The following is a 26,130-nucleotide window of genomic DNA, read 5'->3' as shown; positions in this document are numbered from 1 at the left end:
CTAGGGAAAATCTGTGAAACACAGCAAATTATCAACTTTCAATTTTAAATTAGTGGTATCTATGCATTCTTTCCATGCTTTTTGTAAAGAACCAATTCAACCCAAAAGCTTAAGTTGTTAGGGGAGGGCCTCTTTAATGGTTTATATTATACTCTAACATGCCACCTCACACGAGAACCCACTGGGCTTGAAGGGTGGATAATGCACAAGCCCACCTACCTGTGCTAAGAAAATTCCACAAGAGAAAGTGGGGGCGGTGAGGATTGAACCCGGGACACGAGGCTCTGATACCAACTTGAATATATAATAATATGTTGTGTATTAAGCTAATACAAAGAGTTACAATATATAGAGACCCTAATGGGCTTAAGTGAGAAGCCCAGACCTAATCCAAAACTAAAAAGGAAAAGAATATTTACAGATAGGAAAGTAATCTATACAAATCTAAACAAAATCTATATATATTATATTTCGTATTCCAACACACCCCCTCAAGCTGGTGCGTATATATTGTGAGCACCAAGCTTGTTACAAATGTATTCAACCCGAGGACCTCTAAGAGCTTTAGTGAAGACATCCGCGAGTTGATCATTAGAGTTGACAAAAACTATTTAGATTTCTCCCGACTGAATTCTTTCTCGAATGAAGTGACAATCAATCTCTATATGTTTGGCTTTCTCATGAAATACAGGACTAGAGGATATATGTAGTGCAGCTTGATTGTCACAAATGAGTGTCATGGGTTATTTCTGTTCACAAAGATGAAGCTCCTGAATCAACTGCTTTAACCAGATTAACTCACAAGTAGCAATTGCCATTGCACGATACTCAACTTCTGCACTAGATCGAGCAACAACAGGTTGTTTCTTACTCTTCCAAGAATTAAGTTTCTTCCAAAGAAGACACAATAACCTGAAGTAGAGCGCCTGTCTGAGGGTGATCCTGCCCAATCAGCATCCGAATAACCACAAATTTATGTATTTCCCTGATCAGAATACAACAAACCTTTTCCTGGTGCTCCTTTGATATATCGGAGGATCCTCACAGCAGCATCCCAATGAGAATCACACAGAGAGTCAAGGAACTGACTAGCCGCACTAACAGCAAAGGAAATGTCTGGCCTAATCACAGTAAGATAGTTGAGTTTTCCAACCAACCTCCGATAACAACCGGGATCAGATAACGGCTCCCCCTGTCCGGGCAATAATTTGATAGTGGGATCCATGGGTGTATCAACTGGTTTACATCCCAACATACCAGTCTCTTCTAGGATATCTAAGGCATACTTCCTTTGACAGATAGAAATGCCCTGTCTAGATTGTGCCACCTCAATTCCTAAGAAGTAACGCAACTTCCCAAGGTCCTTTATTTGAAATTGACTGAAAAAATTCTCTTTTAACTGACGAATTCCAGCTTGATCACTTCCAGTGAGAATGATGTCATCAATATAGACTAGCAAATAGATGCACTTATCAGGAGATGTGATCCTATAAAAAACAGAATGGTCAATTTTGTTGCGGATTAAGCCAAAAGCCTGAACAGCAGAACTAAAGCGACTGAACCATGCCCGAGAAGATTGCTTGAGACCATATAAGGATTTGCGAAGTCGGCACACCTTCCCAGACTCCCCCTGAGCAATAAAGCCAGGTGGTTGCTCCATGTAAACTTCTTCTTGTAAATCACCATGAAGAAAGGCATTTTTGATGTCAAGTTGAAGGAGTAGCCGGTGACGAACAGTAGCAAGAGCAAGAAACAGGCGAACTGATACCATCTTAGCTACTGGAGAGAATGTGTCACTATAATCAAGGCCGAAGATTTGAGTAAAACCCTTTGCAACTAAGCGTGCCTTGAGACAATCAACATGGCCATCAGGTCCAACCTTGACAGTAAAGACCCAGCGACAACCAACTATAGATTTCTCTGAAGGAGCAGAAACAAGATCCCAAGTGTCATTGGAATGAAGTGCAGTTATCTCATCAAGCATCGCTTGGCGCCACCCTGGATAGGAAAGTGCTTCACCTGTGGTTTTAGGAATAGAAACAAAAAAAAGACTAGAAATAAAAGTGAAATGAGGAATAGAAAGATAGTCATAGCTCAAAAAAGTATAAAGAGGATAAGGGTTAAGAGTAGTATGTAAGCAAGAGTCAAGTCAGAGGAGGCACAGTTCTACGATTCTGATAGGTGAGAAATAGACGTTCCTCAGGTATGGAAGCAATAGATCGCTCATCTGGAATAGAGTTACCTGCAACTGGAAAAGACAAGTCAAGAAAAGGAACAGGAAGAACATGATCAACCTGTGACAATCGAGATGGGATAGAATTAAAAGGTTGTTGATCAAGAAAAGTGACATCAGCGAAGACAAAATACCGCTTAAGATCAGGAGAATAACAACGATAACCCTTTTGAAGACGAAAATAACTAAGAAAAATACATTTACAGGCTTTAGATGTTAACTTATCCTTACCAGGAGTGAGATCATGAACAAAACAGGTACAACCAAAGACATGTGGAGATAAGGGATAGAGAGAAGCATCTGGAAGCAACAAGTTATAAGAAATGTCATTATTAAGCACACATGAAGGCATGCGGTTGATGAGAAAACAAGAGGCAAGAACCGCATCAGCCCAGAAGTGAAGAGGAACATGCATGTGAATAAGAAGAGTCCGTGCAGTTTCAAAGAGATGTCTATTTTTACGTTCGGCTACTCCATTTTGTTGTGGAGTGTGAGGACAAGTAGTTTGGTGTAAAGTACCCTGTGTGGCTAAGAAATTAGAAAAATCAATAGATACATATTCCTTAACATTATCACTACGTAACATATGAATAGAAGCACCAAATTGAGTATGAATCTCAGCAGAAAATGTTTGATAAATAGAAAACAACTCAGAACGATTTTTCATTAAATAAATCCAGGTACAACGTGAAAAATCATCAATAAAAGTAACAAAATACCAAAACCCTAAAACAGACACATTACGACTTGGACCCCAAATATCTGAACAAATAAAAGAAAAAGGAGCATCAGTTCGTTTATTGACTCGATTGGCAAAGGAGAAGCGTATGTGCTTCCCTTGCTGACATGACTGACAATCTAAATTTTGAAGACAGGATAAAAGAGGAACCATCGTCAGCAATTTTGAAAAGCTAGGATGACCAAGGCGACTATGGATGAGTTGTGGAGATTCAGTGAGAGAACAAGCAATTGAAGGAAGAGGCACAACCAGGTAGAACAGACCTCGTGACTCACAGCCCACTCAAATCGTCTTTCCCATACCCGGATCCTGCACAGAAACAGAATGGTTTGAGAAGGTAACAATACAATTAAGAGAGCTGATCAATTTACTCACAGAAATTAAGTTATAAGGGATGTTAGGAATGTAATAAACAGATGTCAAGGTCAAGGAAGAGGTTGGAAAATTTGTCCAATCCCATGAACAGGGGCTTTAGTGCCATCAGCAAGAGTAAAATAGGGTAAATTATCAGAATAAGTAAGAGATGAAAAGAGTTCCTTATTACCACAAAGGTGATCAGTAGCACCGGAGTCAAATATCCAAGGACTAAGTGATGCAGAATGAGAAACACAAGCAATGGGATTACCAGTTTCTGTAGCAGAGGGTTGAGACTGAGGAGAAGCCTTCCTGAGAAGAATCTGGAGTGTTGCATAGTCTTCAGAGGAGAGAGAGACTGTACCAATTGAAGCAGTATCCGATTGAGCTATATTAGCAGCATGAGAGGGTCGTAGGTGAGGATGCTTTGTGTAGCAACGTTCCTCATAATAACTGAGTTGCTGACAATAATGACAACGAGGTAGCTGACCACGTCCGCCTTGACCACATCCTCCCTGGCCTCTACCACGACCACAACCACCTCCAATGTTGCCGCGAAAGTCAGTACGGGAAACTAGAGCAGTGGAATCAACAACAGAAGATGATGCAGGAGCAGATTTCTTATTAAGGTTCAGAAGACGCTGATACGTAATTGATAGATCAACATCCCCACTGGTCAAGATAGTATCCCGGACATTGTCATATTCTTCGGGAAGACCAGAAAGTGTGGCAACCATAAAGAGACGTTCCAGCTGTTTCCGATATGCAGAAGCATCAGTAGGGTAGGGCAACATATCCAAATATGTCTGCATCAAAGATCGACTTTTGCCAACATGTCTCCATCTGAGTGTCAGATGATTTGCGCAGATCCACAAACTGAGACAAGATGAAATAGAGCTGTTGAACATCATTAGGTAGTGTTTGGTTCGATGCTTCTCAAAATTTTCCTAGCAAAGTGAGAACGGGTTTCTTTCTTCTCCACGTTTGGTAAATGGATTTGGTGTCTCTTCCCCATCAATGATGTTTGTCTATCAATCTATGATAACAAAGGAAATCCAATTTTGAACAGTGTTTTGAAACCCTTTTGTGAAGGTGGTTTTCTCCGTAGAAAGCGGATATCTGAAAATGGTGGGACATGCACGACAAATATACCCCTCCAATCTTAACCACACGTCGACTACGCCAAAACCATGTATCATTCTGACAAAACTTGAGATGCGAGTTGAGGGTTTAGAATTTCATCACTCCTTTTGAAAGCCACAATCGAAGGAACAATTCTTGAGATATGGTTTGGGTAATCTTGATTTGGAGCATTGCCAAACTGTGTGGCTTGAGGAAAGCCCATTTAGATTCAGGCCAGATTGGGAAAAACATGTTCTAAAGCGTCTAAACCCGATGTACATGATGATGTTTTCTAAATCATATGATGATATTAGTGAAGTTTCAGTTGCAAATTATGTAATTCTGATAGCTGGCTAGTCCATCAAACCTCCAAAGTGATGTTGTTTTTGCAGAAGCTGGCCGCTTGGAGAAGACAGGACAAACAGAGACGAAGAAGGTTAATTTTGTCATTTTAATTCTTTTTCCTGTCAAAAACTTATTTTCAACCAAACATACATCAGTTTATTTAACCCAATTTTCCCATCTATATTTTGCAGTACCAAACAACTTTTTTTAAACTTTCCTACCAAACTTACTTTCCTTCCATTTTCCTATCAATTACATTTTCCTAGTATCAAAAAATTTCTCCTGAACCAAACACTACCTTAGTGTAGAGGTGTTTTGCTTCCTCCCACACTTCATTGCATGTTTGAAAAGAATAGAAAATATCCAAGACGATTGGATCAATAGACTGCCAAAGGATACTCAGAAGTTGGTTGTCAATTCTATCCCAATCGGATTTTTCTTCTTTAGGAATATCAGTGGATTTAGTTGTAAGATGTTGTCCATGTCCCTATCCAAAGAACCAAACTCGAACAGAGGTAGCCCAATTTTTGTAATTAACAGAACCCTTCAGTTTGGAAGAGGTAATGGGCCCAACATTGGTGGAGATGACATTTGAGGAACTTTTGGCAGGACGAGTGGGAGAACTGATCCCTGATTGAGCAGGAGAAGATGCTGCCATTATAAAAAATCACAAGGGTACAGAACCAAGTGAACAGAAACTAACCTGATTGCAAATTAAGAAGAGGCACACACGAAAGTGAGACCCACAAAGAACCAACCACAGATCTGGAAAGAGGAGAAGAGGGCGAGCCTGTCTGTCCAAGAACGGCTGGAAAATGACGCCGGAACAGTGCACACGCGCCGGTGGAAGGTTGCGCGTTAGCACCACCCGTAGAGAAGGTGACGGGGTGCGACGGCAGTGGGACTTCCACAAAACTGGTCATCGGGAGGAGAGGGACTTGATCACAGGTGTTCTGGTTCAAAAACTCGCCGAAAAAATTCTCCGATGGCCGGAACAGTGACAGACGGTGGTTCCGATGGCGGTCGGAGGTGCTGACGCGTTCGGAAATAATCTGAAGGAGCTTATAGCCCTAGATGGCTTGCGGAAGGACGCACGGCAAAGAAAAAAGAACTCCTAAGCAATGGGCTTAGGTTTTAAAGCGAAAACGAGGTTCTAAGCGAAAGCGAGGGTCCCCAAAACAAAAGAGCTCTGAGATACCAAGTAAAGAACCAATTCAACACAAAAGCTTAAGCTGTTAGGTGAGGGTCTCTTTAATGGTTTATATTATACTCTTAACACTTTTGTAAAATGTGTGAAAAGGTAAAACTAATGATTTGGAGCATATCAGAAAAAGAATATACAAATTCCTTTTTTGTGTAAGTTCTTATTATTTTAATTACTAGGTTGACACATAAACTGGTGGGGTAAGGGCAGGCTAGATGTAGTTGGAACAAGCAAGAAGCACACCTAATAAGGCATCTGAAATACTGGCAGACAAGTGCGTCCCCAAATCTGAATAGGAAATATGTAAATATGTATCTGTACTACACCATTTCCTTATTGCAAACAATAGTACAGCTTCTTAAGTAGAGCCTTCTCTCCATATCACTACTTCCATGTTTCAGGTTTCGAATACTCCTACTTTCTAATGATTACAGGATATCTACCCTAAACAATCCAAAATTTACAAACATTTGTAGAACTAGTTCAATAAAGGTAAAGTTTGGAGTTAGGTACCTCATCCCACCCAATACCATAAGCCAAAGGATTCATTCTCATCCTTATGAAAAGATATGTGTAGCCAAGCCATGCACAAGCTTCCTTAACATTAGTTACAGTACCCAATGCCACCTCCGCATTTAAATTATCTTTCAAGGAGCTAATAAACTGCAAATGACGAAAGAAGTCAGTAAACCCAATACCAAATACATTACAAAAATCTTATGCATGATCCAATTTGCAGGCAAAATTTCAAAGTACACACATGAACATGACTGCCTCACCATTTTCCTTGTCATTACCTGGCTTTCTATAGGTAGTTGACTTGTCAGCAGTCGCAGATAATATGCTAGTTTGTCATGAGATGTAATTATGATACCTTCACCACTGTTGTCAAACTGAGGTCTCCCAGCTCGCCCAAATATCTACAACAATATATCATAGAAACAATATCTTAGCTAATGTTAAAAAAGAGCTTCATGTGTTCTTAATACAGGAAACTCCATGCTTTACCTGCATAACATCAAGCATACCCAGGTCTTTCCACCCACCAGCTTTTGGATCATATAATTGGGTACCCTGGAGAACAACAATCTTTAGATCAATTTACAAATTACAAGATAAAAGTAACTCAAGACCCTTAAGAACCTAGTAGGACATAATAACTTGATGCTAAATCCCTGGAAAAAATAAATCTGAAACCAAGCAGCTGGATATTGGGTATGACATTGTACAGGATATAATCAGTAGTAGCCCGTCATCAATTTTTACACATTGGCACTATAAGACTCCACTACAACAATTATGTGTTAGCAAATTAGGATTTTGTCCAGAATTAGAACTCCACCTAGGAATGTATACATAGCCTATCCCAAGCAAGCACAAAGGAGGGTTGACGTCAGGCGTAGCGAGCTGGCCGTAAAAGAAAATAACTATCTTTATGAGATAAATACTTATGATTTTTCATTGGAGCATACCCTTCTTAGTGACATGTTGCATCGGAGCCCGGGTGTAGCAAAAAATGGGCTAGGTTCTTTGCCGCAAGGCAAGACGCACATCATCACCCAGATATGGTGAAAAGTATGCTAGAGTGTTCACACATTTATGGGCAAGCACATAAGGCAAAAAATGCCTAAGGGGTAAGGATATAAGGATATAATTGGGAAGCTAGAATAAAGGAACCTTAACACATAAGTTAACGAAGTTAACAGATACTTTTGTTAGGAGAGTGAATTTTAATTTCCTACAGGACATAAATGGGTTGCAAAAAAGGCTAAGGAAGTAGAAGGCACCAGATTCATGTTGTGGTACACAGGCATAAATAAGAGTAAAAATGGAGTTGAGATTACGGCGATAAGAGTTTCAGAGATAGAGTTGTTGATGTCAGAAACAAAAGAGATAGAATTATTTTGGTTAGACTTGTAGATATGATTTTTTTTAGTTTGAAGACTTGAATTTCCAGTAGTTTGTAACTTTGTATGGCTTCATTTTGATATATCTAGTGATTTATATGGCTGAAATTTTAGGCTTTCCTAAAAATCGAAAAACGATCCAGTCCAAACTGAATAAAATTGGATTGGATTGGATCGAATTTAAAAAAAATCCAAACAAACCGAAGTGATTGGATCAGATGACTTTTGCTTCAAAACCGATCCAATCCGGACAGCGAACACCCCTAAGAGATGAAGATATTCGACGAAAGATAGCAACAGTATCCATGGCTAAAAAGATGAGAGAATATAGATTGAGATGGTTTGAGCATATAATATGAAAACCCTTAAACATAGTAGTTAAAAGCGGATTGCGGCCTATTGTGGCCAACCCTGAAAAACACTATATCGAGTTACGGTTGCGGAAATAGTGGAATGGATTAATAGAACCTATATATACCACACATTTATATGCTAAAAAATAAAAAACAATAATATTAGGAGACCAGATCAGTATTGATCTTCTTTTTTTATTGACAAAAAAAAATAGGAGACCAGAAAAGAAAAATAGGAGGTCAGAAAAAAAAACCAGAAAAAAAAGTTCAAAAAAAATAATCCAGAAAAGAAAAACAAAATAAGAGGCTAGAGAAAAAAAAAAGTCAAAATCATTACCTAAATGAAGAGAGGAGAGATGATGAGTCAAGAGGGAGGAGAGGAGAAGCTGCCCACTGCCAATGTTGTTCAGATGAGTCAAGAGATAGAGATAGAAAAGAGAAGACATCGATTGAGATAATATTCATTTTGTTCAAAGTGATTGTAACAGTAAATTTATGACTCTTAAATTTGTATATATAAAATTATATATATCTTAGAGGACAAAAAATATGTGGCTCACACTTGGAAAAAACAATTTACTAATTCTTTTATATAGCTTGATTGTTTAAATTTTTTTTTTTTAAACAACTACTTAAAATTTAAATAATAGCTTTTGATATATTTTTTTATCCATAAAAAATAAATCTTTAGCTTTTGTAACTGCTGCCCGTGACTCGTGTGGGAAAAAGTATATTAAAATATATCGAAACCCAATACAAGTCACGTGGGTTTGTGGGTTTGTTTCGACGTCTTCAAATTTATAACGCAGAAGAGAGAGAACTCCATTTTTTAACGCAGAAGAGAGAGAGAGAAAGCGCTTTGAATTCATTTTGAACCGCTTTCAGCCGCGATTCCTCCGCTATTTCGGCCACTACAGACACTATCATTTTTTGGCGCAGTACGGAGCAATTTCTCACGGCTGACCACCGCAACCCGCGAACAGAGCGGGTAGCGCCGCTTTTAACTACTATGCCCCTAAATTCTCTTGTAAGAATAGAAGTTTGTTACCAAGAGCATGACACAAAAAGAAGAGGTCGGCCAAAATTTACTTGGGGGAAAATAGTAAAGCAAGACTTAACGGAATAGGAAATATAGGACAGAGTGGAAGAAAACTATTAACTTTGTGGAGGGGTATACCCATTTTTTCCAATGTTTCAGACGGTCCTTTTTAGTCTGTTCTCTCTATATTTATTTATTTATTAATTTAACTTTCTTATTTACATTTTCCCTCTTTTTTATTTTTTCTCTTATTTATTTTTTCTTCCTGAATCTTGTTTTTACTTTTATTTGCATTCATCAACCGCAGACTCAAACTAGTTTTAGATAAAGGTGAAGTTGATATATATATCCAAGAAGCCTAGACTGTTGTAAACTCGTATCAAAAGCTACTACATGCTAGAAAACACCAAAAATCTCTATGAAGGACCAACTCTCCTAAGTCGTAAATGCTTAAAGATGTTATGGGTGCATGCATAGGAATGGTTATTATTTTTACTACCCAACCTCACAAAAACCCTTTCAGCCAAGGGTGGATAAAGCACAAATCCATCATACTTAGTCCTTCAAATAATTTATGAAGAAATAAGAGCAGGATCTAAATCTTAACCACCTAGTCAAAGAGGTTCTCACAATGAAGGACCAACTCTCCTAAGACTAAGATCTTAAGCTGTTAGGTGCAGGCCCCAAAATGTTTTTTTATCTATGCAACTGCAAAGAAAACTATTAATAATCAGCAGTTACAATATCACGTAGCCCGCTAATTAAAGAAACATATAGATTACAACATATGACGAGTCAAACATGGATCAAGCTAAATCATAAGGCAATTAGATAAGGAAAACTTAAGGGTTGTAGAACTATTCTGAAAATTGTGGAAGTCAAGAAGACTAGATCCCATAGCCAATCAATAAAAATTGAAGTGTAATATGGGCAAGTTGACTGTAAAGAAAGTGAAAGTATAAAGCAAAAGACAGTTCATGAGTACAAATGTACAATACAGTTTGACAATCGGTTCTGGTAACACCAGTTCTATTTTCTTATTTTCTCTAAATAAATACTTATTGTATTTTGTGGGGGGAAAAAAAAGCAGAGGACATCAAAACCATATCTCTGTTTGCCGTTCAAATTATGAATGCGATGGTAATCTCAGAAGCACGGACACGGCTTTTCAAAAAAATTTGCATGTCGGACACGGACACGCGGTCAACATTTTGGGACACTCGGTCAACTCTCCGACACGTTTTTCCGACACACAGTCAACTTTTTCTGACACGCGGTCAACGCTCTGACACGTTTTTATTTTTTTTAGTCTTAATTTTATTTTATTAACTAAATATAAAAAAAAAATTATAAATTAATTTTTTTCTGTTATGAAATTTGACATGAAAAATTAACAAAGTACAAAAAATTATTTTTGTTTATATTTATGTTATGAAATTTAAATATTTGATTGGTTATATGACTTATTATGGACTCGTATATGTATTAAATATAAATTATATTATACATATTAAAAAAATTATTTAATATCAAAACGTGTCTCAACGTGTCGAAATATGACATTTTTTAGAATTAACGTGTCGGTGTGTCGTGTCGTATCGTATCCCGTGTTGGTGTCGGTTCTGGTGCATCATAGATGGTAATAATCACAATAATAGAATTCTAATGTCACACAACACCACGCAAGCATGTGCCTGTTATCTTTTCCAAGATTCGACAAAAACACATGCAGTTATGCACATAACACATTAGGATATATCGAGAGCAGGTGTGAGTGTTAAACTAAAGTTACAACATTAAATAGCTCTTTGTCGAATTAAATTTCTATGAAACCCGTGATTGGATTAAAAGCTGAGATCATATCATATAGATCAAGCTAATAAAGTTTTGTCATAATCAGAAAATGATTTAGGTTCTACTGGTTCATGCACCATATAATAATTGTCCAACATAATTTCTAAACCACAATGTTAAGATGTATGAATTTCTAGAACATATTAAGCGGTTGACAGATGTTAGAATATCCCCAAGTATCTCTAGTGCACTACATTTTCTTGTGATCTGTCTCTGTCACTTTTCCCTTTTCAATCTAATACCTAAAACTTCAACAAATAACAAATTATTCACAGCTAGATTTTCAACTTAAGAATAACCAATTATTTATAGAAAAATTGGATTGATGAAAATGAAATCTAATTTATAGAAAACAAATAAGATAGAGAAATCTGTAGTAGAAACCTTAATGACAACTGTGTGGGCAGGTAGATTGACACCCCATGCCAGAGTTGCTGTACAGACAAGTACCTAAAAGCAGTAAAAGCCATACTTATATTAACCTACAGGCAAATTTTAAAAGTCTAATCTCGAAAAACTAGAGAGGGATAAGCTCTACCTTCAGAAGTCCATCAGAGAAAAGCCGCTCAGTAAGTCCTCTATCTGAACGTAACATCCCAGCATGATGAATACCCATGCCAAATTCAAAAAGTTCAACAAGATCTTTGTTTCTGGATTTAATAACATCTTTCTGCAATGCATAAGATAGAAAATCTCCGAACTCAAAAGAAGCATAGATATCATTAGAAAAATCCAAAGAAATGTTTACTGAACCTACCTTTATAAAGGTAAATTGCGGATGTGTACTATTACTAAAGAGTTCCAAGTCCTCATTTCTTCGTGCAAGTTCAACCTATTGAACATGACATACAAGTGATGATACTAAAAGCAAAGCATGGGAAGGTAATAGTACAATCTGATCACAAGCACAGAAGTAAATAGTACAATAATAATGGTTTAGTAAACACTCCAATTCAAGGACAAAGAACTACAAATCAAATGACATGACTACATAAAACTTCCAAAATGACAAACCAGTTTCTGAGCAGTCTTTGCAGTGTCTTTTCGTGAATGGACAAATACCATTGCCTGATGGCCTTGTCTAATAGAATCAACAACCTGGTTCAAACAAAAGAGTCAGACCTAGCAAATTAGCCACCATTGCAAGATTTATTTAGTTATGAAAAGAGAACAGATATGGAACAAGACCTTCATATAGCATATATCATTCAACAATTCATTACGAGCTGCAAAATTTGGCACACTAATTCCAATATACTGTTGTGCAAGAGGCACTGGACGATAACTCGAATCAAAAAAGAAAAGGCCTGCGTCTGGATTTACTCTAAGAAACTGTGCAACCTGGTCACAATGAATGGTCAGAATTGGCAGATGAAGTTCAGTAAACACTTCAGCATACATAATATCAAGATCAACAGAGGTAATAAAAACAAGTATATATTAGACCAAACACCTCTAGATAATTGGGAAGAGTGGCAGAAAGGCCCACAATGCGTATCATTGTCTGAGTTGACTCCACCTGATATTAAAAAGATAGAAGAAATTGTTCAATTAGAAGCCAATTATTACGCGGGGAAATAAAACATAATAAATGGCTGTAATAGCAGTGTTGCACCACCAAGTAATGGGAATAGCACCACTACACAGATTGGTATATCATATAAATTACACCAAAACCACAGGCATTATCTGCGAGATATTATCAAAATAATAACATTCAGCACAATGAAAATAAATGCATGTTGAAAATAAGTCTTTACAATGATGCATTATAAGTCTTTACAATACATTAGAGTCACAAGCAACTTCAGCACAACGAAAATAAATGCTTGTTGAAAATAAACAAGTTTCTTTCATTCTTTACCTCTTCTACTTCCCTACAGAACTACATTTTTAACCCGTACCCACTAGAAAGAGGAACCTATTTATCAAAATTCTAGATTTAAACATAAATTATGGCAAAAACAAACACAAGAAACATCACTGGAAAGAAGCCAGTCGAGATTTCTCTTCATAAGCACAATTCACCGAGGATACAAACGCTTCATGAATGTTAGCTTAACCAAAACTCACCAACAATTAAAAACATAGTCACAAGCTGTACCTGCCGTAGTGTCCTGGCAACTAGAGCCTCTATTACAGGACCTCTATCGTCATTGAGTAGATGTACTTCATCAATAATTAATAGCTTCACTAGCATCGAGAGTGACATGTCACTGCTCTTTCGAGTAATGACATCCCATTTCTCAGGTGTTGTCACTATCATCTGATTTAAACCAGGGGAAAAAGAAAAAAGAAAAAAAACAGAACTTAGTTTGCATGCTGGCGAAGAAATCTGAAGATTCCTAACCCTGTAATTTTCATAACAAGAAACCTGAGTTTCTTCAAGTTCATTTTTAGAGAGCTGCATATCTCCAGTAAGCTCTCTAACAATCATATTCAAAGGAGATAAACGTTGGCTGAATGTTCTTGTGACTTCTGCAGCCAAAGCCTAGAAAGGACAATCATCTAAACTCAGAAACAACACAAATTCAGGGAATAAAAGGCAAGACTGAATAGAGAAATAGAAAGAAGAGCAACCCAAGCATCAACATACCTTCATTGGAGCAACATAAACTACCTTAAATTCATCTTTATGCAAGTAACCATCCCTAAAGTGTTGTCCAATCTGCATACAATTCATTCATCAAGGAAATAAGTTCTTTCATGAAAACACGCTTCTAAGAAAGAGCATACAGAGCTAAAATATGAAAAAGCACAAACAATTGAACAATTAAGAAAGACCATGAATACATTAAAGCCCTATAATTTCTCGAGATATCTAGCAATCAAACTCCTTGAAAATGCCCATTAAGAAAAAATTAAAAATAGAACATACTTTATCTCTTCCCCACTTATAGTATCACTTTAGCCCCAAAAAATCTCAATATGGGTCTAGTTAAAATTTATCAGATTGTACCCCAAAAAATTAAAAAAATAAATAAATAAATTATCATAGATGAGCTAACAGTCTAAAATTAAGTAAGCATGGTACTTACGGTACTTCACCATTTTTTCCTTTCAGCGTGTGGCTCGAAGATTATTAGATAAAAATATTCACAATACCTAATAGGTTTTGGGAAGTAATAGCAGCTTGTCCATATTAGAATAGTAATCATATTCCTACACAGAACTATGGTACTGCTGCACTTAGAGTAACTCTGTTACTCCAGCTAAGATTAGTTTTCTTTCTGTTAGTTGGTTAGCTGAGCTGTCATTGTTATAGCAGTTGTTAGATTCATTAGCTTACAGTGCAAACCTTTGTACTTCTACTTCTATCTATATCCCTCTCTGCATACCAGAGTTTTTAGTTTGTAGAAATAATATTAAAACATTCAGAGTATCTCTCTCTCTCTCTTCCTCGCTCTCTCTCTCTCATTATTCTCTTCTCTTTCTCTCAGTAGGGCCTGAACCATTAACCATGGCTTCTCCACAACATACGAAAGTAGCTCCACTTGTTCCTAGTGATTCCTCCTTCTCAAACCAGAATCCTACGTCCCCCATGGATACAAGTCAAAGCAAGACCAATCCAGTGCTATTTTCTCATTCAATTTCGGTAAAACTAGATGAGAATGACTACTTGTTGCGGAAGCAGCACATACAAGCAGGGATAAAGGCTCATCAGCATCACCGTTTTAGTAGCAAGTCCAGAGATTCCTCAGCAATTTGCTTCGGAGGAAGATCGAATGGTCGATCAAGTCAGTGATGCATACATTCAGCGGGAGCAACAGGACCAAATATTAATTTCCAGGCTCCTTTCGTCACTTTCTAAAACCATTCTTATGAAAATCATAGGCTGAGTGCACTCCTGGCAAGTCTAGGAAGACATACACAACCATTTTCATTCCCAAATGAAAGCCCAGTCCTGACATCTCCGACTAAACTAAGGAACATGAAGAAAGGTGGAAGCTCAATTTCGGAGTACCTTCTGCGCATTAAGATGGTTGCAGATTCACTTTTGTCCATTGGCGATACAATCACTGCTAGATATCACATTGATCTCATTTTAGATGGATCACCAGAAGATTATGATGCTTACCATTTGTCACTTCAATTAACAATAGAGTTCATCCTTGCACAACCTGCGAACCTGAATCTTTGCTCCTTGCACAAGATGCGAATATTGATAAACACACAACTCCTCTTTACCTGCTGCTCTCTCAGTGAACATTGTGCAACCTTCTCCTTGAGATGTTGATCACATCCGAGCCACAAGCATCACAACTTGCACCCTCATCACTACCACCTCCACCTGCACAAATCTTTGGTCCACTGCTATCAAATTTGAGTCACTACTTAGATACGGTGTTGAGTTTAAGCTCGGATTTTCTCAAAGCTATATAGCCTTTTCGCGGTCCCATTGGATATGACTTTAGAGGTTGCGATGGTCGAGGCTTTCACAGCTCCATCTCGTGCTAACGCTGTGGCCAACTTGGTCACTCATCATTTCAGTCCGAATTTCGTTCCAACGTCAGTTTTAGATGCATCTTCCGACTTAGTTCCACCTTTCCTCCCAGTACACTGCCACAACACTACTTCATGACTCCTGGAATAGGCCCCAAAATCAATCTAATGACACTCATAACTCTGGATCTCTTGGCTCTCACAATCGGCCATCCTTTGGTTCATTCTCAAGAACCAATCCTATCCAACAACAAGGACATTCCTCTCAGGCTCCCAACAAGGCTCCTGTTGAGATATATAGTCCCACATTGGTTGTATGTGCAACTAATGTGGAGTTTATAAGGTCTTGGGCACTCCCACCCTTTGAGCTAGCTTTTGGGGTGGTGTATTCCAAGGTTCTTTACAGTAAGTTACGTTATTTCTTAGCCATTGAGGTGGCACAATAGAGACAGAACATATCAGAGAAAGTATGCCTTGGATATCATGGAAGAAATAGGTATGTTAGGGTGTAAGCCTATTGATACACCTACGGATCTTAATGTCAAGCTTCTAGCTAGGTAGGAAGAGCCTCTTACAGATCTTGGCCGTCATCAAAGGGCATGTCAAAATTTGTAGTAACTCAAATGTTGATTGGGCACGCTCTCCCTCAGATAGACGTTCCACTTCAGGATATTGTGTCCTCTTTGGGAGAAATCTGATTTCTTGGAATTGTAAGAAGCAAACTATGATAGTCAGATCAAGTGCAAAGGCTGAGTATCGAGCAATGAAAGCTACAACCTTTGAGCTTATTTGGTTAAAGCAATTGATTAAATAACCAAGTCTCTGTGAACAACAACCAATGAAACTTATTTGTGACAATCAAGCAGCAATACACATATCTTCTAATCCAGTCTTTCATGAGAGGAACAAATATACGAAAATAGACTGTCACTTCATCCGAGTAAAGATTCAGCCTGAAGAGATCGAGACAGCATTCGTCAATTCTAATGATCAACTTGCAAATATTTTCACCAAAGCTTAACACATGATATATACGCACCAGCTTGAGGGGGAGAGTTAGAATATTAGAATAAATATATTTTAGTTACTGTTTTATTAGTCTTAGTCTCATATCATGTAAATAAAGCTCAAGCCCATGTACTCTATCATTATAAATATAAGTCTAGTCTGATCAGATTTAACACACAGTTCCTCAAATCTAAGTAGAAATAAATTTCCATGGACTTGTTTCAGTCACATTGACCACTTGTAAAAAGTAACTTAGGGTGTACATGACAGCATTCCCAAGAATAGTTTTATTTCAATTTTTAGTCTGGGAATAGAAATAGTTAGAAATGTGTTTGATAAAACCAGTTCATTTTTTTATTATAGAGAATGAACCGATAGCCAAAGAACAAAAAGTGAAAAGAAAAAACACCTTTTTTATTTTTTTGTTCCCGGGAATATATTTACTAAATAAACACATCGTAGAATGTGTTATCAAGATTTGAAAATTGGAACAAAGAAATCTCTCCATTTATTCAATAGATGCATCGTAAAATGTGTTATCAAACTCATTTTTCTGCCCAGAAACACTTAAGCATAAAAATAAAAAATAAAAATTCTACTGAAGGCCAGACCTCTCAGGCTCTCTAGCTGGCCTTCCTACCTCCAAAACCTTATCTGCCTCCTCAGTCACATTGTCCCCCCTTATACCTCCTTCCAGAACATTCATTTTCCCATGTCCAATGTGCTTGTTTCCTCTCTCAATAGTGGACCCTCCTGTGCATGAACGCCTTCAACTAACTTCTGTTTTGGCCTATCATTCTCATTTTGAACATTCCCCTATTTCTCCCCTTATACACTCTCGCCCACTTCTTTTTCCTAACATATACAGATATACTTCAGTAATTGGAAGAGGTTTATCATGATCCTACAACCTAGAGTTCTTGTCAACCAACTCCTAACTTCAAACCCATAATCTTTCAAATTAGAAAGATATAAAAAATAAAATAAATTGCAAATGAAAACTGAAGATAAAATCAATAGACAGAAGGCAAAACTAGGTTACTAGCCCTTTAACATAATTTCTCATTCACCAGCAAAATTGTGACACATATGTAGTCAATACTATCACGTCCTAGAAAAAAATATTGTTTTAAGGAGGATTAGTTCAGTTTGTATACACAACAACAAAATGATGATGAACATAGCAGAAAATGAATTGAAAATTAAACTATAACCTCATAAACAGGTTTAGGATCAAGGAAGAAAGTAAAGAATACACAAAGTAAACAGCTAGTACATCCAAATCTTTCTTTGTCTCATGAGATCAACGAGAGAGAGGAATCAACTAAAAGCATTGATTTCAGATGTTAGAAACAAATCATATCTTTCAGGAAAAGAGTAAATATAAAGCAAGTGAGTATTCACCTCATGTAGAATTGAAATCATAGCTATATTAGTTTTGCCAGCTCCTGTGGGAGCACACACCTGCAAGCACATGAAAAGCACTTTATCCACAAGGAAAGTAATAACACTTTTTCTCTTTTGCTAAATGAAACATCTCTACAATCATTACTAGTTATGTTTGAAAACTAGACCAGAGAACACTCACTAGTATATTCTCATTAGTTCCATAAACAGTTTGGAATATCCTGCTCTGAATACGGTTTAGTGATTTGTAACCGCGGAAAGCAGCTTGAGCAAAGTCATCTAACTCCCTGATCTCAATCTGCAAGTGCATAATTGTAGTAAATATGCATTAATGACGCCATTTATCACAAACCACTATTTAGAAGACCATCTAGGGGATTGGGGGAAGCAGTAGTCATGCATTTTATTAATATTTAGGCAAAGAAATAGAAAATACACAAAATCTGAGTTCTGATTCTTTTAAAAGTGGCATGGTATCATCCTGCAATAATCAAAGACTCTAGGACAATAGCAATCCCAGCATCAAATCCATCACTCATTTCATATATTAATAACATTCTTAATCTCTCATTGAATAGTTGAAAGTATCTCATGAATCACAATAAAAGAGTTGTACCAGCTTTTCTCCAGGTTTCATTGGCGCAGTTGGTTTTGGAGGAATAATAACCTCTTCATACCCCTTAAAATGCTTCCTGACAGTTCCTTCAGGAAGAGCAGTAACAGCTATTGACTCAGACCTATCTCCAGAACTGATCATCTCATCGAATAAATTTTTCTTCTCACTTGCATGAAGTAAAGATGAGAAATCCAGTGCAGACAAGTCACCATCACCAGCATGTTCTATTCCCCGTCTGTTTCGCTTTTCCTCCTTGCGTCGAAGCTTGTCAATTTGCTTTTCTGACTCTGTTTGAACAGTCACCTAAAAACAGTAGTTCCTTAAGAAAACAATATCTTAAATAAAGACAGCATGTGTCTGCATTCCAATATACAAGTGAAGAAGTACAAATTAATTATAAAGAACATGGTTAATACCTGTGTCCCATAACTAGGCATACGAGACTGAGCATTTGATCCATTTTTATCTGACTTCAATATCAATAAGCCATGATGAATAGAATCAATAATCTCCTTTCGATGCTGCAAATTGTCAAAGACATGCCAACTATGATTCAAACAAATCCATAAAAAAAAATTCAGTATCTTTCACTATCAGATAGTTGACAATCATGCCTTATGTCTTGAAGTGAAGGTCATCAAACAACAAAAAGTGTAATTCAAACTGTTAAAAACCACTTCAGCCCAAAAGCTTAAGTTGTTGGGTGAGACTACATTAAATGGTTTTTATACTTCTATAACACGCCCCCACACACGAGAGCCACTGAGCTTAAAGGGTGGATAAGGCACAGATCCACTTACTTGTGCTAAGAAACTCCACGAGACTTAATTAATTATTAACTAAATGGAGAGCGGTGAGGATTGAACCAGTGACACCAAGACTCTAATACCATGTAAAGAACCAATTCAACCCAAAAGCTTAAGCTTTTGGGTGAGGCTACATTAATGGTTTTTATACTTCTCTAATACAAACAAAGAACAAAAAAAGCAGAACTTGACACAGAATATGAAGCAACCATTACTTGGATACGGGTGGAGAAGAATGAATTCATAAAGATTTACTAATAACCCTTTTAACAAATAAGAGGGGGAAACTAGCATATTCTCACCACTAAAAGATTTTGCACTGTTTCAAATGCACTATCACCAACAAGATCCAACAGATCTCCAGCTATCTTCAAAGACAGGGGGGAAAAGAGTAAGTTCCAGTATTGCAGCAAACTGTAGTTATTTATACCTGTTAAAGAAGATTGGCATCAAGCAATACCTCTTCACCAGGCTTTTCTGAATTAAGAACCCTACAAATGGCCATTGCTAATTCATCTCGGGATAGCTGGGAATCACAATTCCTAACTATTTTATCACATGCACCTCTTAACCAAGTCAAGTTGAACTTTTCCCCATCGACAACAGAATGATCTGTTGGGTCAGTATGACCATATTGTTCTTCATGAAATGCTAAAGAAGCAGTGTTTTTGAAATCCATCATATCTCCATCATCTAAGGATGCATCAACCAAGAAACGAGCTGGTGCTTGAAAAACAAAATCAGCTCCAAATTCTAAATCGTCATCAGCATCGAGATTGCTTTCCAAAGAAAAGGATGAGTTTGTATTGCTAGGCTGCAAATTTAGAAGACTCTGTGCTAGAGATGCAACTTGCCTCAACTTGGCATCAGCAATTGGATGACCGATAAGTTTTTGCAATTCTAACCTGCATACCAACGTCACACACTGAAAGTTTAAAGTTTTGGAACAAATGCTCCAATCACTCCACATTCAAGACTCACAGCATAATCAATCAAATATTTAAGACATATTATGGGCCTCTGCATTTTGTATCATGCACCTGCCAATACAAAATTAGAGAACTTCCATAACAGTGTATTCAAGTTCAATAAACAATATTTAGTAAGGCTCATTCAATTCTTTAAATCCAAAAGCCATACACAGTTCAACAATTACTTTATTCCTATAAAGCGCAAAAGGGAAATCACAAAAAACATGTCAAAACTTCAAAGGCCAATACTTACTTTTTATCAGAAATAATTTTATCAATATAATCCTCCTCCTCCATTGGCCTGCCAAAAAAACGGTATACAGCCAGCGCCACCTCATGGAACTCCTCAGAGCGCATTTCTCCATCAACCAAGTCCACTACTGCTCCTATAAATTGCTTGTAGGCCTGCCGCACTTCTGATGAAGCTGCTTTCACCAATTCATCGAATACAAACATGTCATCCCTAACTAATTTCTTTTCGAATCAATTGAAAATATTAGCACATTGATCTCACAACAGCACAATACCTTCTTCCCACCCATAAACAATCTTCCGTGCGAGTTCCGATTCATCAAGCGAGCTTGCAGAACTAAATGCCACAGTTCAAAATCCAAAATTGTCAACATCAATATATTGTACAAACAAACAAGAAAAGCATTCAAATCACAGTACACTACAAAGTTACAAAACCAAAACCAGTAGCATCTCAAAGTACGTGTTCGGTTGCCAAGAAACTCGTGAAATATAGAAATGGAAATTCTTAATTCTCTATAACTTCAAAACAAACAGGATGGAAATTGGTGAGTGTGATGGATTGGATTACTTGCGAGGTCTTCGGTTGTGGAGAATGGTTTTGCGATGAAGATAGGCTTGGTCGACATCGAAGGGGTCTCTGAGAGAGTTCGTGAGGCGAGGAATCTGAATCAACATTATCGATAGATTGATGCCCAATCTTCTGAGTCCCTCTCTTAAGAAGACGAACGAACTCTGTGGTAATGGAAGGAAAGCTCATACACCGCACTATGACTCGAATAAATACCGAAAGACTGATGGGAGTAGATCTTATTAATCCAAATACAAATAAATGATTATTCTTTTTTTCATATTTTTATTTTATTGCGTATTTACTATCACAATTAATTAAAATCCTCTCACGGTACCTCTTTTATGAACAAATTTTGGGTGCGGCTGATATAGGTATATCCTATCCAAAAAATGAAAAAATTTATGACTTCGATGGAAATATAAATTAAAAGTTGGATTTAAAAGAAAAAAAAATCACTTTTAGTAAAAAAATGTATCCAAATAGATACATTTATTCAACCGCTGCTAATTAAAATCTCGATTTATTATTACGATTTTATATTTTTACGATTTTTTTTATCAAAATGATTTAGTCAATATTTCAAACACTTTTACATTTTTATGATTTTTTTTCGTTACAATTTTATATTTTAAAAATTTTTATCCTCTTTCTGATTTTATTTACATAAAATTTCGATTTTAACTACACCTAAGAAATTTCCCTCTCCTATGATATAGAGGATTCATTCCCAATTTTAATTGGACAGGTAAAGGTATATGAGAAAAGTAAAAGTGCAAGACAACTGAGGGACATTGACTCTTTTACCACTGTTTTGAAAGTATTTATTAGTATGCCACGATCCAATGAAATTTTTCCAAAATGCCACGTCACATTCTTGCTAGTCCACCAAGCGAGACTGAATTTGACACGTGACAGTGTTTTACAGGCCACAAATCTCGCCCAGCAGTATAGCAAGATTCATGATCAATGTGGCAGACTGTCACATCTACAAAAAGTTGTCCACGCGGCTAATCTCACTGGGCTACCCAACTAGAATAGGTGTACATTTTCCACATGTCAGTACCCTGGTCTAACTCATTGGGATGCCCAGCGAGAATGGTTGAGACCGTACGACCAACATATGCATGTCATCCACGTGTCACATCCTCACCGACAGATGCATAACCAAATAAGGGATTATTTTAAGGTTAGTATTTATTTTTTATTATTGTTGTTATTAGCATGTGTTAATATAAAAAATCCTAGGATAGATGACATTTATAATATTTATTACATGAATTATTATAAGTAAATTTTAGGGTAGTTAATTATTTTAATTAGTAATTAGATTAGTAATTATTTTTTATTAATTTTATATCATTTTATATCATAACCGTTGATTTTCATCAATCAACGATTAAGATTTATTGGATTTTATTGCGAATTACTAATTAATTAATAAGTTTGACCCAATAAATCTTATCTGTTGATTGACAAAAATCAACGGTCAGTATCTAAAATGACACAAAGTTATATCATTTAAAAGGACAAACATTTTTCTCATATATATATATATGAAGAGTTATATTTAAAACTAAATTGTTTACAAACTATTACAATCAAATTCTAACTATTGATTTCTGTCAATTTAATGGTTATAATTTATTGAAAATTAATAATTTATTAAAAAGTGTAGCACAATAAATTATAACTGTTAGATTGATGAAAATCAATAGTTTAGATTTAGTTGCAAGAGTTTGTAAAAATTTAGTTTGTAAATATAATATATATATATATATATATGAGTTAGGATCCTTTGACACCAGTATCAAATTTGAAATTTGACACCTCATCTAAGAGCCATTGGATCAAAAAAGATCAACAGTTCTTATTTGTAAGCATATGACACCATTGTCTTTTTTGATCAATGGCTCTTAGATGAGGTGTCAAATTTTAAATTTGACACTGATGTCAAAGGATCCTACCTCTAGATATATATATATATATATATATATGGGCAGGATCATCTTACACCAGTGTAAGAGTTTTAATCTTACACTCGATCTCAACCATCAATCCTACTTCAATCAAACGGTAGGAGATTAATGAGAAAAAGTAAGCACGTGACCCCTCTATCTTCCATAATTTAATTTTTCTTTGCTTTTTCCCAAGACGTTGCAACTTCTTCACAAAATAATACGTCTACACCCATCGTTGCTCCTCCCTCTGAACTTCTCCATGATTGTCGGCCTCTTTTGTGAGCTGGAGTCGGTGTCACCAGGCTTACAATTATTGATCGAGTGTTTACTATAACACTTCTAATTGGGGTTAGAAGCCAGTAATTCTCAATATATGAGTTTCGTTGACAGTGAGGATCTTTACGAGTTCATGACATTTGTAGCATGTTCCATGAGGTAAAAACAATGGCAAATAAAGGATATAATTGAGGAGCGAACTCGAAGGAGAAGGCATGCAGAATATTTTGTCCATGCATTTTTCTATAGTAGCCTCTCATCAATAAGAAATCTGGTCATCCTAAGTCTTTTTGTACCTATTAAAAACTAATAAATTAATTTTTATGTCTATAAACTATTCATGAAATGTATGTCTTTGTCCTAAGGCCGTTGCCTGGTTCTTTATTATTCTCGTGGTGAAAAGTTTCCCATTGTGAAATCTAGCTTAGAACAATTTTTTATTCCCATTGAATAATTCTTTCTTTTGTATCTACCGTTCTTTCTTTTCATCCTGAAAAGCTTACATAAATCAACAAAGGAAAAAAGGAAATATTTAATTTTCAACTCAATAAATAACCAATTGCACCATTTTCTTGACAACTATCATAACACAAATTATTCATTATAGCTTATAACAATTGTTTCTGGGAGAGGTTGCAATTTATGGTGGACTTTTCCTTTCCTTGAGTCGAAGCTTATAACAATCATTACAGGCTCAGCACACACAAAGAATTCGTTAAACTTTTCCATTAAAAGGAAATAGGAAAAATTTAGAAAACACCCATTAAATTAAAAATGATAAATTTGCAAAGAACCTTCAAAAGTCTAGCATAAGCAAAAAAATGACATATCCATTCCTACATTCCCAAAGTTACCTCCTTTTATGCGTGAGAATGACAAGCTACAACAGCTCTGTCACCCCAGTTCCAGAAAATCTAATATTCCAGCAGAATCGAGGGTTTTTTTGGAAACCCAGAAACCCAGGTTGGGGGGAAAGCGATGGTGGGTGTGGAAAAGTTTATCCTCTGTGGAGAAGCTACAAGTCAAAGGAAAAAACAAAGAGAAATGAAAGTATGGAAAAGAAAAAGGGGTGAGGTGCCTTTTGGCACTGACTCTAGCTCGCGAAAGAGGCCAACACCAAAGCGAAGGCGACAAAAGAGGTTGAGGAGAGGAGCGATGGTGGGGGTGGAAGAGTTTGTGTTATGTGGAGAAGCTACAACGTCAAAGAAAAAAAGAAAAGAAAAGAAATCAAGGGAGAGTAAATGGCTCACGTGCTTACTTTTTCTCATTAATCTCCTACCGTTAGATTGAAGTAAGATTGATGGTTCAGATGGAGTGTAAGATTAAAATTCTTACACTGGTGTACGATGATCCCGCCCCATATATATATATATATATATATATATATATATATATATATATATATATATATGTTTAAAATTTTTAAAGTTACTTTAGATAATTTTATCTAATGTTCACCAAAATACACAAAAAAAAATATGTGGAGTCCATATAGACCCATTTGAAAAGAAGAAAAAGAAAAAGAAAATATGACATACTTTTATGTGTATATTTTGGTGAACATTAGATAAAGTTATCTAAAGTAACTTTAAAAACTTTAAACCTTATATATATATATATATATATATATATATATATATATATATATATATATATATATATATATATTGTTTTTCATCAAGATGAAAAAAAATTATTTCCATCAACCCCAAAACTACGTCATTTTGGAGGTTGGGGGAATGAATGAAAGGTATTTTAGGGTTGTCATTTGTTTCTTATTATATGAATATTATTTTCCTTGAATTTCAATATGGACAATTAGTAACATTAAAAAAGGGGAGCCTATTTGTTAACCTACCTTTTTTGGGAAAATCATTGTTCAGAGAATCCATAGATTCCTTTACAACAGTGAAGCTTTTCCCAAAAAAAAAAAGTATAAGCTTTGATACTACTTGTTAGTCAAGTGACTTTTATAAACTCAAGATGGAGTGAATTAAGTTATGAAAACTTTCAAATTGCAACCCACCAAATTATTCATTTTCTCGACTAAATAGATGCCCAATATTGTACTTATTCAAGCTCAATATAAAATATAAGAGAGGCAAATTGCAAAAGTGAATTTAGCTACCAAACATAATATAAAAAACTCTTACAATGTCACAAATTGAATTCCAAGAACCTTGGTGTGCAAGAAAACTAGTGTTCAAGAAAGTGAAAATTAGTTATTTTAACTTTTAACTCTCCCGAATGAGAGTTAATTTGGTATTTTGTGATGAATTTGCTGCATAATTTTCATATAAAGTGTCTTAAATGCATGATAATTGAGCTAAATATTGCATATTCATGATTAAGTTCTTTGAGATGACTAAGTATGAAAAATGGGATAATTATCCTTGATTTTGTGTAAGAAAAGATGTTTTGTTAAGTGTTTGTCTTTGCAGGAAAAGTTGACGCCTTAGTGTTGTAGCAGAGAAGCTAACGAAGTAATGATATAGCAATCGGTACAGCATGACAGCGAGGACAAGGAACAATTGAAATTCAAATTTCAAAAGTTAATTATTCCCCAAGAAAATAGGGATAAGATAAGGCTGCAACAGCACAAATCATGGATTTTCACTCCTAAACCTGAGGCCCAATTAACCAACCACCTTTCCTATTTAAAGGGGAGT

The 26,130-nt window shown here is 36.2% G+C and overlaps 1 protein-coding gene across 3 annotated transcripts in view; it reads right to left on the bottom strand.

Annotated features, from left to right (window-relative positions):
• The window catches only part of LOC133302602 (DExH-box ATP-dependent RNA helicase DExH14), a 57,529-nt gene extending 36,144 nt beyond the window's left edge, over positions 1-21,385 (bottom strand). For all 3 annotated transcript variants that reach the window (XR_009750365.1, XM_061502410.1, XM_061502411.1), the window contains exons 1-21: positions 21,225-21,385; positions 20,929-20,990; positions 20,655-20,826; positions 19,891-20,335; positions 19,733-19,798; positions 19,041-19,145; positions 18,625-18,927; positions 18,190-18,306; positions 18,006-18,065; positions 13,747-13,818; positions 13,525-13,641; positions 13,255-13,416; positions 12,604-12,669; positions 12,339-12,491; positions 12,165-12,248; positions 11,908-11,982; positions 11,689-11,820; positions 11,535-11,600; positions 7,006-7,071; positions 6,795-6,917; positions 6,511-6,660 (exon numbers count right to left, since the gene is read on the bottom strand). Coding sequence is in view for 2 of the 3 variants with exons in the window: in XM_061502410.1 (XP_061358394.1) it covers positions 6,511-6,660; positions 6,795-6,917; positions 7,006-7,071; positions 11,535-11,600; positions 11,689-11,820; positions 11,908-11,982; positions 12,165-12,248; positions 12,339-12,491; positions 12,604-12,669; positions 13,255-13,416; positions 13,525-13,641; positions 13,747-13,818; positions 18,006-18,065; positions 18,190-18,306; positions 18,625-18,927; positions 19,041-19,145; positions 19,733-19,798; positions 19,891-20,335; positions 20,655-20,826; positions 20,929-20,990; positions 21,225-21,331 (2,703 nt within the window). In the remaining variant the exon portion in view is untranslated. The remainder of the gene's footprint in view (positions 1-6,510; positions 6,661-6,794; positions 6,918-7,005; positions 7,072-11,534; positions 11,601-11,688; positions 11,821-11,907; positions 11,983-12,164; positions 12,249-12,338; positions 12,492-12,603; positions 12,670-13,254; positions 13,417-13,524; positions 13,642-13,746; positions 13,819-18,005; positions 18,066-18,189; positions 18,307-18,624; positions 18,928-19,040; positions 19,146-19,732; positions 19,799-19,890; positions 20,336-20,654; positions 20,827-20,928; positions 20,991-21,224) is intronic.
• Between the last annotated feature and the right edge of the window lie 4,745 nt (positions 21,386-26,130).

Source organism: Gastrolobium bilobum, unplaced genomic scaffold, assembly GCF_033153095.1.
Source record: "Gastrolobium bilobum isolate Gb01-03AN ecotype WA unplaced genomic scaffold, APGP_CSIRO_Gbil_v1 utg12088, whole genome shotgun sequence".
Lineage (NCBI taxonomy): Eukaryota > Viridiplantae > Streptophyta > Magnoliopsida > Fabales > Fabaceae > Gastrolobium > Gastrolobium bilobum.
Note: the sequence above shows the minus strand (reverse complement) of the source record. Positions and strands in the feature narration are given on the sequence as shown.